General features: G+C 42.1%; 2 protein-coding genes across 9 annotated transcripts; both read left to right on the top strand.

Moving 5' to 3' along the window:
* Positions 1-346: 346 nt before the first annotated feature.
* LOC130528272 (cell surface A33 antigen-like) lies at positions 347-4,623 on the top strand. The gene is made up of 7 exons (XM_057037437.1): positions 347-493; positions 720-886; positions 1,499-1,712; positions 1,824-1,988; positions 2,070-2,186; positions 3,114-3,237; positions 3,393-4,623. Exons 1-7 carry the CDS (start codon positions 436-438, stop codon positions 3,949-3,951), a joined length of 1,404 nt encoding a protein of 467 aa, XP_056893417.1. The 5' UTR covers positions 347-435; the 3' UTR covers positions 3,952-4,623.
* A 1,171-nt stretch (positions 4,624-5,794) lies between these two features.
* Positions 5,795-16,400, top strand: LOC130528235 (immunoglobulin-like domain-containing receptor 2). 8 transcript variants are annotated; one of them, XM_057037358.1, is made up of 10 exons: positions 5,795-5,952; positions 8,481-8,810; positions 9,473-9,592; positions 11,814-11,870; positions 12,465-12,611; positions 12,685-12,846; positions 13,052-13,165; positions 13,505-13,703; positions 14,041-14,695; positions 16,090-16,400. In XM_057037358.1, the coding sequence occupies exons 1-10, from the start codon at positions 5,913-5,915 to the stop codon at positions 16,264-16,266; spliced, it is 2,001 nt and encodes a 666-aa protein (XP_056893338.1). In that variant the 5' UTR covers positions 5,795-5,912; the 3' UTR covers positions 16,267-16,400. The 8 variants fall into 8 exon arrangements, with proteins under 8 accessions (XP_056893338.1, XP_056893354.1, XP_056893383.1 ...); XM_057037374.1 differs by lacking the exon at positions 16,090-16,400 and adding an exon at positions 15,834-16,083; XM_057037403.1 differs by lacking the exon at positions 16,090-16,400 and adding an exon at positions 15,174-15,591.
* Positions 16,401-16,537: the final 137 nt, after the last annotated feature.

Genomic DNA, 16,537 nt, shown 5'->3' with positions numbered 1-16,537 from the left:
TCTAATACTGTACTGTTTTCTAATGTAAATTTGAAAGTGGATATCTATATATAGTACAAGAGAAAGGTCTCATGTTTGTTTGATAGGAAGTTATGCAAAATAAAGTTCTGCCTTCTCTGTCTCCGCCCCGTATTTTCAGAACAATTTTTCCGATTTTATAAATTATACAGTTAAAACAGGAAACGAGTTTCCACATCATTTACATTTTCCGCTGTCTGTATTTCTTTTAAATGTTACATTTATAACTAACAGAGTACGGTAGTTAATGAAAGTAAACCATGTATTGGTTCTTCACTGTCATGTGACCTCAAGCTATTGACTAATGATCTGTCAACCTTTCCATTTCTTGGGAGTTCACGTTAGAGGTCGGACGAGCTCTTGGACCTGAAATTTCAGAATCTGATTATTCTAAAGGTTGGATATTCAATTTCAGCAATGTTGACACAGATGCAGCTGACGTGGAGAACATCGGGCCTGTTTTTGATTCTCACAGGTTGGTTTTTGTTTAATATTGAGCTTTTTCCTACAAAACTGCCACACCTTTCTGCAGTAGTGATCCGAGTTAATCATTGACCCAGTGCCTGGCTAAGCAGGGCAACACCTTATTCTGTTAAAGCCATTTATTCACTTTAAAACTGTTTTTCATCACATTATATTTGGAGGATTGGTGTCAACACTTGATTGACTGACATGTTTTTCATGATGTTTTGCTTTTTCAGTACTTCCCTGCTGCAGATGTTTGCAGGTTTCTATTCCGCAGCAGGATTATAGGGTAGCAAATGGAGAAGATATTTCCATGATCTGCTCCTTCATTCCAGCCAGACCAGTCTCCGACATATTTATCCTCAAATGGGAGGCCTACCCCGACAATCCTGATGATAGTGTGGTGAGGCCAAATAAATGTAACTAGGTTCATCGTCGTAAAACATTTAATGAAGGTCTTACACAGGGAAATGAGTCAAGTGTACGAAAAGCATTTTTCCCTCAGCCAGAGGCTTCAGGTTACGAAACCCTGCAGCCACTTAATATTAAACGTATATGACCTAATTAGATTGTATCTCAAATGGAACAACAGTTTGCTTTCTGTGAGGTGGTTTCCTGTGCAATAAAAAGTTTCAGTTTAGAGTACAATAAATTCCTTGTGCACAGTCATTGTGACCTTTGTCCAATCAATGAGTCAGAAGATCAAATGGTATTAAGTACGCCATACAGCAGCACCTTGTCCTTGCTATTATATTGTCATTATTGTTATTAGTTATTTACAATATACCAATTTTTAATCACAAAATACTTGAAAACTAACCCCTCTCATCTCTCCTCATTAATTTTGTATTTTGTCTTTTAGTCAGACAAAGGTAACAAATATGGCTTTAAAATTATAAATAAATTGTACTACACCTAAATATTCTTTCCAGACACAAGAACTTTGCATATGCAGAGCTCCTGTCAAGTGATCTCACTGAATGAACATAACATATGCTTGTATGTATTTTTGTAGAAAACTGTGGGAACATATTTCTTAAACAACCAAGTGGACATCGCTCCTACTTATGAAGGCAGAGCCTTCCTGGAAGTTGACATGGACAAAAAAGAAAGCACACTTCGTTTAACAAAGGTCACCATGGAGGACAGCCGGCGCTTCCAGTGTAGTGTCACCATTCCCAATGATGATGAAGGAGTCACTGCAGCTTCTACCTCCCTTTTGGTCTTGGGTAAGAATGAATGACTGTGGAATAATTGCTGTATGTAAAGCTTCATATATCTTGTTGCAGTCCTTTGGTCTTAATTGCAAAGTTATATAAAAAAAAATTATTTGGTTGTAGTGCCACCCTCCCCACCAGTCTGCACCATTCAGGGACGGACTGAGTACTGGCAAAATATCACCATCACCTGCAAGTCTGAGGAAGGATCTCCAGAACCTGTCACTGAATGGAAGACCTTCAGTGTTGAAAATGCTCCCAGGCCATTCCCACCAAAGACAACTCAAAGTATACACACATCAGTTTGTTAGATGGATTATTACAAAAAAGGCATCTCAACATCATTTCCTTATTGTCTTTACTTTGCAGAGGATGGAGTGTTATCTCTCTTCAACATTTCAAGAGAAACATCGGGGTTCTTTGTTTGTACATCAACAAATGATATAGGCTCCAACAATTGCAACCTCACTTTAGCTGTGGTCCCTGGTAAGTGTGTGATGTACCTGGTACGTGACTGACCTACATGACTCACCTTTTGATAAACCCACAAATACTTTCACTCAATCCTTCAATTTGTCTCTAGACCAGGAACCTGGCAGTATTTTTCATATGAAGTGCCAGTTTTAACTTTACTGAATGGAATCCAGGTTATTGCTAGAGGGTAAAGAGATAATAACAACAGACTCAAAAGGTAGTTCTGGTGTAACAAAAGATGTGCATGCAGGCATCTCCAGGAATGTTTCTTTTCAAATTTATACAACAAATTAACCACGTACAGTATGTTACAATAAAAAATATATATATCATAATTGCACGAGACAGTTTGAGATTTGGTGTTATTGTTGCAGGTCAGCTACTGACACAGATTTATAACTTAGTCTTTACTCAACCACAGTCTGAGTTCTTCACCTCCATTACATGAATTTGCCTGTGTATCTAAGCCTTTCATCAGATGTATCCATTTCATTTGTTTGATTGTAAAAAAGAAATCCAAATAGGCAGTTCAGTGTACTCTGACACATACAATATTGGAGCGATGTAGATGTCGGACACGGATCTGAATTTACGAAATGCGAGCGACTCTTGGTCAACATTTATCAGGAACATGGTGACAGTCACTGGCGTGCCAATGAGGTTTTAGACCTCATAATGCAGGTTAAACACATACACATTGTGCGTCGCTGCTGCACAATAACTTCTAAGATTCAAAACACATCTTTCAACTCCAAGTTTGGCAGCAACTTCTTTGAATTCTCACTTCCATAAACACCAAACTGCAACAGACATCATGGGCTTCCACTGTGCATCAGTCTGTTATAGGTCATGTTCTTTTTAATAATGTTGGAAGGTTTGTGTATGTGAAAGTCTTTTGAGAGTTGTGAGCAGGTCTTGTCTTTTCTGCTTTCTCTCCAGCAAGCATGAATATTGCATCAACTGTCGGAATAATTGGAGGAGTACTTGCAGGTATTGTGGTCCTTGCCATTATAATATGCTGTTGCTGCAGAAGAAGAGCCAAAAACCAAAAGGATGCTGAAGGGTAAGTGTATTTTCCTTAAACTGTTATTTGTTAGAAACAATATTATTCCTCTAATTGTAGCGGCTCAATCGGACTAAATTTGATGCTTAAAAAACACAACTTAAAACTCTCAAAGTTTCATTGTTTCACTTGTGTTTGGCCTCTTTGTCTGCTAGCTCTCCAGAAACTGTATATTATGACGGAGATGCTCCTGAAGCTGGAGAGGTCTTTTCAGACAAGAAAGAGTTAAAGCAATTAAACCAGAATGAAGCAAAAACAGGACCCAGTGCTGAGGATAATGAAGACAGAGACAGTGAAGCTGGCTCTCAGCGTTATCAGCAAGATCGCAGTCGTGGTAGTCGGGATCACCTCGATGATCGACAGGAACGTTATGGTGGGAGTAGGGATCGTCTGGATGACCAACGTGATCGTTATGGAGGCAGTCGAGATCGTCTTGATGACCAACGTGATCGTTATGGAGGCAGTCGAGATCGTCTTGATGACCGACGCGATCGTTATGGAGGCAGTAGGGATCGTCTCGACGACCCACGTGAACGTTATGGTGGCAGCAGGGATCGTCTCGACGACCCACGTGAAGGTTATGGTGGCAGCAGGGATCGTCTCGATGAACGACGTGATCGCTCTGGTGGAAGCCGCGATCGCCTTGATGACAGTGATCAATATCGCCGTGGTTATGGTCACAATGACGACAATGGAGGTCATTATAGAAACTAAGAAAAACAAACAAATGTTACTAAATTGGAAGGGTTTACAATTATGCAGGAAATCTCATTAAAAATAGGGGCACTTTCGAAATGTGTAACATCTTTTCATAAGAACGGGCAGCATGAGAGCACTGAAGTAAAGCCAAAGGTTTTCATTACCCTCTGGAAGTTGTGTGTTGTTTATATTTGTCACCACTTCTTGTACAAAAACAAAAGTGAAACTCTTTAGCTTTTCCTTAAATATTGCTTTTGATTTCTGTTATTTTCATTAGAACTAAGATTGAAAATTTTCTTTATTCAGAACAGTTTTGGATTACTTATGCTATGAATAGAAACTAGATAAAATGTAATGATTGAAGGCTGGGCGACAGACAGACAGACAGACAGACAGACAGACAGACAGACAGACAGACAGACAGACAGACAGACTGACTGACTGACTGACTGACTGACTGACTGACTGACTGACTGACTGACTGACTGACTGACTCTTTTTATGTGTGTAAATCCAACTCTGTGTAAAGGTGTCTACATTGTCATTGTATTTGGTTATTTCAGTTTTAGTTTTTTATTTGGCTTTTGTGTGTTTTATTTGAACAATCTTTGTAACCGTGTGATTAATCACAAATGTAATCAGTGTGCTTCATAAATGCAAGCATAATAAAGCAAATCTCTGACCTAAGGCAGTTTTCCTGAGACTAATTACATATAGATTATGGTTGCATTTTAGCAGCAGAAACAACAACAAAAACAACAACAAGAGTTTACATATATATAGTACCATTCACATAATCCAACTATACTTTCCAAACAAAAGACACAAAAGAAACTGAAATGGTTGGTGGAATGGTTGAGGCAGACTGAGGAGAACAGATTTTGACTTAAACATCTCTTAAATATGATAGTAGATAAGTAGAGGCAGTGTGGATGTCTGCAGGTAGACATTTTAGAGGGATGGGGCTACTGGATGGTCAATCTCCAGACTTTCAGAGGCGGGTCCAAGTGACAGCAGGCCATTGTCAGAGTTTCCCAGGATGAGGTGTATTGGGTGAAAAATGCTGGAGAAATACCATGGAATGCGAGCGGCTTCGGAGGATTTGGGCAATACGAATTTAAAGGTACTTTGAATGGAAGTCAGTGGACGTGGATGAGGGTTTGGGTGATGTGCAGTGTTGGGCACTTGCACACATTCAGTGAATCATTGTCCATGAAATCCTTCATATTTTGCACATTTTGCATATTTTTGGGGAAAATGGAGCCCTTTTCAAGGCTCCAGGGAGTAGAGATTCTGCTGCAAAATTAAGTAAGGCTTTGACGATTTGTTCTCTGAAGTCAAAATTGCATCCTTTAAAAGAGGCATGTTAATTAATCTGTATGTTTTCTCACTCTTAAAGCCCTGCCTGTAATGTTGATTACAGTGATCCCCATGAACATCTGGATGCATTCCAACATTACAAAACAATGCAATTATGAAAATCGAGCTCATAAATATTTCAGATGTTCATTTTTTTTGCTGTGTTTGTTTATTATAAACTTTATTTTAACCTAAGCACAAGCCAGAAGTATGGATTGATTTGCCACTTCTACCGTGTGAAGTTGCTTAATTTAGTTGCAATAAAATTCCTCGCGGCGGTCCTCGAGCCACTCGTCGGCGTCTCTACCTTAACACCGTGAAGAGCTCTAAAGTCTGCACAGTATCCTCTGCTGCTACACTTTTTGCCATTAACTAAACTTCGCCTTTTAGTGATGATCTCGAAATAGCTACTCAACACTGGCAGTTTATGATGAACGGCAGACTCGACTTGGGACGTGTCCGAGCCCAGTCCCTGGGGAGACCCCCCCATCCGTGTGTAGTGGTACAGTCCCGTTAGCCGCTCTGAGTCCCGTTAGCAATAGCAACATTAACATAGCGGACCAGCGCAATCAGCAACATGCGGATAAACTGCACTTCAACATAAAACGGACTGGATAATGAACTTTTACCGACTGGCTCTTTTACTGGGAGCATCAGGTACGTCGTCTTCCTCAACGTTAATTTTTGTTCTTTTCTTCAAATGGGTCGTCATTCATTACTATCACAGCGCAACAGGTTCAAACTGTGGAAACTTGCTTAGTGGCACTTGTTTCAGACTTTCTCCGTGTCCCACTCAAAAAAGGGCTTTATTTTGGTTTTAGTTTACATAACATTGTTATACATCTTTCCCCCCAGTGAGTCCATTTTTTACTATTTACTATTTTTTGTAATATATTTTCTTTATGGGGTTAGTTCACCCCACATCTTTGCTAAATGTAGTTCTTGGGTAGACTAAAATTATGCAGTAATTTTTAAAATGTTTTAAAATTTGTAGCCAGACATTTAACATCTTTAAACTGCGGATAAAAAAAACAAAAGTTTAGCCGATAAAATTATGTTATAACTCCATATATACCGCATTATTCTCATTGCCTATAAGATGACGTGACTTTATGAGACAGAAACAAAGTATTTACATATCACAGCCTTTCTGAGTTGATGTTGCAACCCTTTATCAGGAAAGGAGCCTGTATTCAGCCTTTTGTTGGGAGTCATGAGTCAAAATGAAAGAATGCGCAATGTAGTGGAAGCAGGAAATGTCTCAGCTTTGGGGAGGAAAGGTCTGGCTGTGTGCAGGAAACCTGCAGCCTCCAGCAGCAGAGCTTTGTCCTGGAACACATCCGTGATCACGCACTGACAGAATCCACTTGAGACGAGGCCTGCAGCGTGCATGCAGGTGGAAGCCGCTCATTAGCCTACAGTGTGTGAGACTTGTTGTAATCACCCTTAAACAATAGGTAAATGCGCTTTGAAGGTGTAATAACACACCCAGCAGTCTGTGCGCTCACCTCAGACTGATGGCATTCATGGAGTAACGGTTTCCTTCAAAACTCTGGCACTGAATTGGTCTGTTCACACCCAGACGGAGGAGGACAGATGCTCCCATTGGCTGGAAGTCTGTGTCACCCCCCCCCCCCCCCCCTCCTCAAGCGGGGGCAGCGGAGGAGTGATTCTCAGCAAGGTCTTAACAATGGACCGCTCCATTAAAAAAAGAAACAAAGACCAGAGCAAACATCTCTCGTGGGAGGAATTTAGGAACTTGTTTTAGCTGCTTTTATCCTTGTTCCACTAATCTTAGCCACTATGATTGTTTTTAAATGTGTAGATAAAGTGTAACTTTTATCAGGAGAATAACCTCATTAGGCTTATTTTAGGGGGCAGCCAGGAAGGATTGAGCAACATGGGAGGATTTGCCAATTTGTTTTTGATGAGTGTAAAGAAAAATTTTACATTAAAAAAGGCCCTTTGTATCCCCCCTAAAATGCATCTACACAGACTAAATTAGGCAAATGTGTGTTCATAAACACAGATAAAAGTGCTGCCTGTTTTGTGCTCCAGTTTAAAAATAGGACTAGATTGTCTGGAGAATCGGGCATCTGATGAATTCAACTATCTTTGCTAGTTGAATTCTCATTAAGGTTGTGTTGAAAACAGCGAAAAGCCAAGAACTCACTACATTTTTTACATTAATGTTGTTTAAAGAGCATCTCTGTTCCACAAACACACCACATTCTTGTGCCTGGTACAGTAATTTAACTCCCTGATGAGTCTGCATTTTTTGTATCTTTTACCCTCCATGTTAGATAAGTGCTGCGAGCGGTCTTTAGGAGAGGCAGACTGTTGGACTTGCTTTTGTTCTGATTTCCTCTTTTCTGGGAAATGTTTACAGTGAGTTCCTGCCCCACCTAGTCTTCATATGACTACCAGTGAGTCCTCATTCCCCCCTCTGTGATGATAACCCCCTGCTTATCCACCGGCAGCACCGGCACCAACCCCCAAAACGCACTGGAATTTAACCTTACCGACCCCTTTCCTGAGCAACCCCCCCCCCCCAACACAGATCAACTTTGTTTCTGTTTCAGCTCTTATTGCTTTTTATTGTGCAAAATGTCTCCCAAATGTTCTGCATTCCTTTTATCTGCACAGGTGAAATGCTGTATACACATGATTTTCCTATCTTTAAATGGTTTTGGTTGACATTAAACTGGACTAACAATGAGCCAGTCAGGCAGCATTTTGACACAAAATAACGTTTGCAAAAAAAAAACAAGTAACATGAAATATCATAAAATATCAGGAGGATTCCGGCATAGTGGATTAAATCCAGGGATTCACATCTGTTTCCAACTTCATATCGTTGAGGGTTCTGTTTGTTTATACATGTTGATACAAGAATTCACTTCTTTTATAACACTTTGTTTATAACTTTACATGATTGATGATTGGTTCATGTCTGTCTATCTATCTATCTATCTATCTATCTATCTATCTATCTATCTATCTATCTATCTATCTATCTATCTATCTATCTATCTATCTATCTATCTATCTATCTATCTATCTATCTATCTATCTATCTATCTCTATCTATCTATCTATCTATCTATCTATCTATCTATCTAAATTTGCTGTCTCTTGTTGAAGTGAAGTTCTAAAATCCCCATCTCCTGTTTTCTCTGTGTCAGTGTGCATGTGCAATGGCGTGCATGTCACCGTGCGGGAGAAGCAGCGGTACGCCATGCTTTTCCAGTCCGTGGTCCTTCCATGCCAGTACCAGACGGCGTCCTCTCAAGCGGCGGTGGTACAGTGGTGGTACAAGTCCTACTGTCGAGACCGCACCAAAGAGTCCTTCACCCTGCCTGAGACTCTGGCCATCCAGACCTCAGAACTGGGCGCCACGTCCCACCTGGAGTGCTCTGACACCAGCCGCACAGTACGGGTCGTGGCCTCCGCACAGGGGGCCTCCTTGACATTGGCCGAGCACTACAAAGGCAGAGACATCACCATCATAAACAGTAAAGTCCTCTTTATTAATATCAACATTTTAAATTAAAACAACAGCTGATGCGGCTGGTTGACCACTGCCCTCAGGACTGTAGTTTGTTCGTTCTGCTCCCAAAATAAACCCCCTTTGTCTTTGTCTCATACTGGAGAACACAATTGCATCCTTTGGCTTTCACCTCTATTCATGTAGGCCCTGTTAAATTTCAGCCCTTATCAGAAGAAAACAGCTGCATTTTACACAAAAGTGTCTGTGGAGGTATCATATCTAACAATGTCCATCTGTGTGTGACTGGATAAATAGATCTGTGAGCAATTCTGGCTAAAACAGTGTGAAATCACTGTTAGCCAGCTGATAAAACCTGTGTCAGTATCTCCTGCTGACATTTTGGCCTTGTGAATCTGAGCTTTTTTGTGTAAAAATCAGATTTAGGCATGAACATTAAGAATTTGAAACACAAGTATTTGCTATTTGTCAACATCACATGTCTGGTTTGAGTTCTAATCTTGTTTTTAAAATGTTCACTTTGGCATTTCCTTAATAGGAGACTTTGCGCTGCTTTAAGATGTTTGTTATGTTCTGTCACATTTATTAAAGATAAAGTAAGAATGGTTTTCATAACCGAGCCTGGGAAACACGCAAAACGCATGTCACTGTGTCTCTTGGGGCTGATAGAGGCTGACCTGCGGATCGGGGAGCTGCAGTGGGGCGACAGCGGCGTGTACTTCTGTAAGGTCGTCATTGCCGACGATCTCGAGGGAAAGAATGAGGCCCAACTGGAGTTACTGGTGCTCGGTAAGTGTTCCTTTCATTACCGCCATTATGTAGCGTCTCGACAGCTTGATGGTAATGAGCTTGCTTGTTTGTTTGGCACAGCTACAGTTCATTCTATATGGTAATATTTTAGGCTTTACAAAGCTTTGTTGCTTTACATTCCACAGGGTCTTTACAACAGTGTCTGTGGTGATGATGAAATAATGTGAAGGGTCAGCACTCACTTCACTTCACCTCTTGAGTCACTAAATCTCATTGTGAGGTTTTAATACCATGCGTACATCTGTACAGCTGCTCGTTTGTGTTGGGCAGCTTGTATTTGTGGCTGCTTAATCATTAACAAGTTTCCTCAGTGATACAGTGAAAACTCGCAGTGCCAAAGGTCATATTCATCAGCACCGGCGAATGAAAGAAGCACATGCAGAGTGGAGCGGATAAAAAAGACAGATCTTGAGTCGGGGACCATGGCAACATGCTTTTTTAGAGGACACTGAAGCATGTTAAGAGTTGCTGCTGGGAAAGACATGGAGAGGGATAAAGGAAGAGGGCTTAAGCTCTCATAACAAAGCTATCCAAAATGCTTTTTTCCCTTTAGTTTGACTGACCTGATGTGCTTGTAGTATTAAAGGCTGCTCATTCACACAGCCCTCCTCCACTGAGCACTAATCTGCTTATAATCAGCTCGCAGAAAGAGGGGGTGGATTAAACGCATGAGAATAACAGGACTACACTTAAATATTTTACAACTTTACATTGTTTCTATCCAGGATTATATATAAAGGTATATCAGTAAATACAGATTTGCTTAAGTCTGCACACTGAGATGGACATGTACAATATGTATCATTTTAGAACCGCAATCTTTTCCATATTTTCCCAAGTTTCACAACATTTTATGACGTTCATTAAGATCTATGAAGAAATTGTAACAAAAACAATCTTAAGAGAACTAATCAGCAGAACAGCACATCTCCCTAATCTCTGATCTAATTTTTCTTCTTGGTTCACTCCCTTTTGTCTTGCACAATTTTCCCAAGCACTCCTCCCTGTTCGTTCCTCCAGCTTTCACTGACTCGCTCCCTCTGAGGCCTGCAGAGCTCCTCAGGGCTCTCAGATTACTCAGTGTTTACTGAGCTTCACGGCATGTAGATCGTTTTCCAAGCCAGGAATCATTGCATTTTTTTATCAGCTAGAAATTGTATCCTGTTATTTTTCTCTTGCCTCCTGGTTAACGGTTAAATCCATCAGTCACAGTCAGTTGCTATTTAATCACTGCACTCACACAGAGCGGACAGTGTCTGCACGCTGCTGTCAGCCTTTGACCCCCCACAAACCCTCAGGAAAACACCTGCAGGTATTAACCACAGCACAGTTGTTACAGTCCTTTAATTTTTTATCACACTGCGCTGTGAATTTTCTCGTTTCTCTGTTTTTGACCCATTTATCTCTCATGAAGCACAAAAGAGGAGCTGTTTGCCAGTCATACAACTCTGACCTTTTTAATGAGCTCCCATGGCAAACTAACCCAGAATGGTTGTGCTCCACTTTCCCCAAACCTTCTCTTTGTCTTCACATGCTGCCTCTCCTGGCACTGCTCAGCATCTTTGTGCTTATGCATGTAGCATGCGTGTACTTTGGCATGTGCTATTCCTAATCTGTCCTGCAGACAAACAAGTGTGGGGTGCACTTTATTAGTGAACTGTAGCTAAAATTAAACTCAGAGCAGGATCACTCAGCTCCAGTTTCCATGTTTATGTGCCTTTTGGAACAGCTATCAAGACACTCTAATGTAGCCGAATGTTCCACATACAACCACACAGTCCTGAGATGGACACAGTACAGCTTTTGGCACCACACAGCACCTTCTTTAGCTACAAAATTATCAGATTTAGAATATTTGCATGATTACAGTGACAGTGTTTGATTAAGACAGTGTTCATTTTAAATGATTTAGACATAGGGACCATATTCACAGTTACTATAGCAGAAGTCATTGAAGAAGAAGCAATCTTCCCTGCCCACCCCACACAGCCCTGCTGCTATCATAGTAAATCAAACATATTTAAAAACACAGTACCTATTAATGTCAGCATAAACTAGGGTTGTTAGGTTCTGTTCATTCCAGATTTAAAATGCGCATGACCATATTAATCACCCGCTCTCCAACCCAATGCTCTAACTTTGAGCTCCCGCCTTCTGCTTCCTCTGCCGGCCTTCACCTGTGCTCTCCCTCTCTCTGCAGGCAGGACAGGTCAGCAGGACGATCTCCTACCTGAGTTTGATGTGGAGATCATGCCAGGTATGGCCTCCCTCACTGTCTCACTGCTTTAAGCCTGCCTTTTGCATGCTGTTTCAGTATTACTGACCAATCCAAACTCTTTGACTAACAAATGTGCATGAGGGAAACTTACAGCCTATTGACTGACACTTAGATATCTGGCTTCTATTCCTGTCAAACAAGGAGAATAAACTGTGCAAAACAATTTCAAACCACCAAGAGTTTCAAACCACCTCCAAGCTGACGGGAATTACGTGTTGCTGTAATGACAGATCATCCAGTAGATTGGGATTCTCGGCACACCCTGAGGAAGTGTGTCATTATGATCTGGAGGCTTAAAGATGTGACCACAGATCAGGGCGACCTCAGGACTAGTTTGTATCTGATGTTTGTTTTCTGGTGCTCTGTGAGCTCTGATTTTTCACCGCAGCATTTTTCTTGTTAATATTGTTTTTTGGTAATCATCATGATCACATCCCTGACAAATGAGATCAGTGAGGATACGAGGTCTGGCTTGTTATTTGTTATAAATGTCATTTTACTGATACCTCATTCTGTTGTAGCAAAAATGAATTAATTGTACCATGCAATTGTGTGTTTCTTTTTTACTTCCAGAGTGGGCGTTTGTGGCATCTGTAGTCCTGGGCAGCTTCTTGTTCCTGTTACTGTTGGGGATCTGCTGGTGCCAGTGTTGCCCTCACTCCTGCTGCTGCTACGTGCGCTGCTGCTGCTGTCCCGACACCTGCTGCTGTCCCCGACACTGTCAGTAGAGTCTGGACGTGTTCTCTCACTAATGACCCAACAGTCACGTTCATGGTATTGTTCTCCTTTTTAGTGTATGAGGCAGGGAAGATGGCCAAACGTGGACCACCTGCTCAGGTTCCTGTCTATCCTTACTACATTCCTGGCGTTCCTGCTGTGGTCCCGCTTGCCCCTTCATCTCACGTAGAGCCGAAGATAACATCTATTCCTTCTGTGGAGACCAACCTGGCGGGAGGTGAGCTACATTAAAGCGGTTTTGTTTTGGACTAACCGTCATCTCGCCCATCGTTATTCATCTTCAATTCTGTCTCTAACCCCTGACACTTATGTCCATGTGTAAAACTTAAAAAACATGAATATGGCCACTGGGCATTCTCTCGTGCGTCCTTGCATGGTTATGTGTCTGTGTGTGCTGCATGATTGTGTGTCAACATCCACAGTGCGCAATGGCTACAGACTGAAAGCTGCTCCACAGCAAGCCTCAGCAAATATTCGGTACTACATAGAGAAGGAGCTGAGTCAGTTTCCTTCTGTCAAGATGGCTTCACTCAAACGTAAGCCTGCACAGATCGGGCCAGTTCCATTTGTCTGTGTGGCTGTGTATTATTGTCCATGATTTGTCTCTGTGATGCATGTTTTACTTCACTGAACTAGCATTAGCTTCCATCCAATCTGTTGTATGTGCTTAACATCTACTAAATTGTCTCTAAATCGTTTTAGAGAGTAGTTTACGAAGATGATAGAGGTCTGGAGTCAGCTCTCCTCAGTGCTGACTAAGTGCTATATTCTCCTCGGAGCAGACAGTAGCTAATTTACCGTCTGTTTAACGCTGTCAGAAGATTTAATCCTCGCATCGCGTCACGGTGCATTAACTTTTGTGTCTGCGTCAGCAGCCAGTAGTATGTCGGAACTGAGCTCCCTTCACGATGGAGGGAACACAGACTTCAGACACACCTATCAGACAGTCCAGATGAAGGCACTCCCACCCATCGCGGACCTGGACGACCTGTCACTGAGAGCAGCTCCGCCCAGACAGAGTCACAGGCTCAGACGAGACAGGGGCAACCACTCAGACGATGAGCTGGACAGAAGGTATAATGACAGTTATTGAATACATGTAGTGCTTGTTTATGTGTTATTAAGAGGGATAATATGTCAAACAGCAAATTTAGTTCTGGGGTGTAACTGAATCCAAGAGGACCTTTAGTGTTTTTTCTTTGGAAACGTGTCATTGACTGTGATCCCAACATGGTGCTGCATGCATGAGGGGCCCCTCACCTCCGTTCTTTTCAACAGTAGAGATTTAGGGGACAACTACGTTCACAGAAAAGGTCTATCTTTGATCGGAGTTGCTGAAACACACCAGCAATTGGATAAAATTCTTGGTTTTATATGAATTTCACGATTTCTCTGTTTTGTCTCAATGTAGGTGGAACTCCCGTTCTGAGCACCTAGACAGGAAAACACTGAGCAGAAGAGGGCGCACAGGCTCTCTGGATGAACTGGAAGATTTTGCCCGCTCCTTTAGTTCCCGAGGCCGCCGGGCTCTGTCCCGGGGCTATGAGCGGGATTACAGCCCTCCTAGGCGCTCCTTCAGAGATGAGGTTGATGAGTGGAGCCGCCGCAGCCCCTCACCTTTACCACAGAAGAGAAGGGGCACGTGGGACAGCGACCGTCACTGGCAGCCATCCCACAGTCGAGAATATGACGGCACCTTCCTCAACAGTGCACTGGAGCACAAGGCCAGGGCCCGAGGGGGTGAGCGAGGTGCCGCCAGACTGGACGAGGATAGTGACACTCCCTCAAAAGGCAGCTCCAGAGGAAAGGGCAGTTACTACAGCCGGTCACCTAGCAACCGTCCAGAAGAGGAGGACCCCTTACCTCCGTACTCTGAGTGGGAAGCAGAGCGGCACTACAGAGCTGAAGCCAATACAGAGCGATACCGCACTGTAGACGCTCCCAGGTCAGGGCGTTACAGGACCACAGAGTCCCACATGAGGCCTTTCTCGTACACTCGACCTCCTCAGGGGGCATCACACACACTGCAAGGGGGCAGAGAAGAGAGGGACAGAAATCGAAACCTGGTGAGTTACTTGTAGCAGGCGCACAGACTTTGCTGTTTTACACTGAAGGCCTATAAATACTGAAGCAACAAGCTGGCTATATTCGTACCGTCTGAAAAGACCAAACTGATGTTGAATAAACTATAGAAATATGATTTCCTTCCTATTAACCATTGTGTATTCATTCATTCATTCATAGATGAATTCACACTTGTATTTTCTTGCATCATGGCAAATGTAGAGCTTTTTCTTTTCATGTAATTTTCTATACAGCATTATTACAATACAGCAATTTTAGCTCACTTTGACACTGAACTAATTTATAACTTTAATTTGAACCTGCGCATGCTTGTCAATGCGTTAAAGTGGGCTTATTAAATATGATTGTCACATAAAAATCAGTCATTTCTCCTCACGTGGCTTCTCGCTGCATGTTCACTGCACGACTCTCTGCATGCCGAGTCTCTAACGTGTGGCTGTTGCTGTGTCTCCTGAACAGAGCACTGCGCTGAGCAGAGACTCTCTGATAGTGTGACAAGGTTTGCCTGCCTGCATCTGCACAGCACTGCCAGTCACCTCACTAACCGTCCTGCTGCTGCGCAGGGGCGGCTGCAACGTTGTCCCATCACCCTCATGAAGGTCAGCTCATCTCACTGAAATTGCTGTTGTGGAGAAAGGCTAAGGACTAATGTACACAAACGTGTGGTTTTTTAATGTATGTATAATGTATTTTTAGTCTTGTTGTGTGGGATGGATGAATTAAATGATTTTTCTTACCAATGTCTGAATGGCACTATAGTGCAGCCAAGGTTCATTTTAAGTGTCTTTATTGTGAATTCTTTACTCTGTGTAAGTACTGTACCATGATTCCATTTATTGCACTGCTTAAATACTTTTGAATAAAGATTGTTTGTTAATCTCTGCTGTTTTAAATGGAATAGATTGCATGTTTTAAATTCTGAGCTGTGTTAATTTGCTGTTTTATGGCATAAGAAAATGACAGGGAGAAACACAAGGTGACGTTTTTATTATTTATTGGAATGCATCAAATTGAATTCTTTTGAGTGTCATGATGTTTTTCTTTTAGATTACGTCACGGAATGTGTAATATTTAAAACATTTTTTTTTTGTAGTTATTAAACTATTTATAACACCACAGATGTGCTGCAATGGTCATGTGGAAACTCTGAGGTGTTTGGCGACATCTGGTGGGAACAAAGGCCCCAGGCCTTAAACCTCCATCCTTAAAAACTCCTAAAGACCAAAAAGAAAGTGTTTAAAAACTCCTCAACACTGCAGCTGTGTGAGAATAGTCGCTACCGTTCAGCAGATCCCAGCTGGTTTCCCACCCCCAGCATCGTGCCCTGATCCTCGAGTGTCCAGAGAGAACATTAACATGTACCGTGTGTCTCCAGACCCTGGTGAGGGAAGAGTGGACGAAGCCACTCATCCTGCGGTTCACACAGCAGCTTTTCATCCATTTTCATCAGGATTTCAAGCACCCTCCAGTGCGCCCAGGGCAGCACTCCAGTCGGGCTGTTTTGTGTCAACAGCTCAGTGGGGGCAGGATCAGCCACCGGGAATCACCCTAAAGCTGAACTTTACACCGAAACTATTGCCTACAAACAAACATATTACAGTGTGACAGGAAGTGACCTACTTTTACTTCATCCAGCTTCAGATTTACTCCTAAAGGAAAATTAAATAAAGATTATCCCACACCCAACTTTTTATTGGAGTTGCTCGTTTCTTTTCTCAAACTATATTTGTTTTAGAAGGATATTAATATTTAAATGTTCAGTTCTAACGAGTCCCGATTTTGTTCATCGCCCTTGTTGCACCTGCCGAAGTGGGCGGGGCCAC

The sequence above is a fragment of the Takifugu flavidus genome, chromosome 1, assembly GCF_003711565.1.
Source record: "Takifugu flavidus isolate HTHZ2018 chromosome 1, ASM371156v2, whole genome shotgun sequence".
Taxonomy (NCBI): domain Eukaryota; kingdom Metazoa; phylum Chordata; class Actinopteri; order Tetraodontiformes; family Tetraodontidae; genus Takifugu; species Takifugu flavidus.
The sequence above is the reverse complement of the archived record's forward strand: the minus strand, read 5'-3'. Positions and strand labels throughout refer to the sequence as shown.

Bases quoted from the DNA above. Each gene is read 5' to 3' on its own strand.
- LOC130528272 (XM_057037437.1), top strand. From the start codon at position 436: ATGTTGACACAGATGCAGCTGACGTGGAGAACATCGGGCCTGTTTTTG. The intron at 1,989-2,069 runs GTATACACACAT...TTTACTTTGCAG, and splicing joins CCCACCAAAGACAACTCAAA to AGGATGGAGTGTTATCTCTC. The intron at 2,187-3,113 runs GTAAGTGTGTGA...CTTTCTCTCCAG, and splicing joins CACTTTAGCTGTGGTCCCTG to CAAGCATGAATATTGCATCA.
- LOC130528235 (XM_057037358.1), top strand. From the start codon at position 5,913: ATGAACTTTTACCGACTGGCTCTTTTACTGGGAGCATCAG. The intron at 9,593-11,813 runs GTAAGTGTTCCT...CTCTCTCTGCAG, and splicing joins ACTGGAGTTACTGGTGCTCG to GCAGGACAGGTCAGCAGGAC. The intron at 12,847-13,051 runs GTGAGCTACATT...CAACATCCACAG, and splicing joins GGAGACCAACCTGGCGGGAG to TGCGCAATGGCTACAGACTG.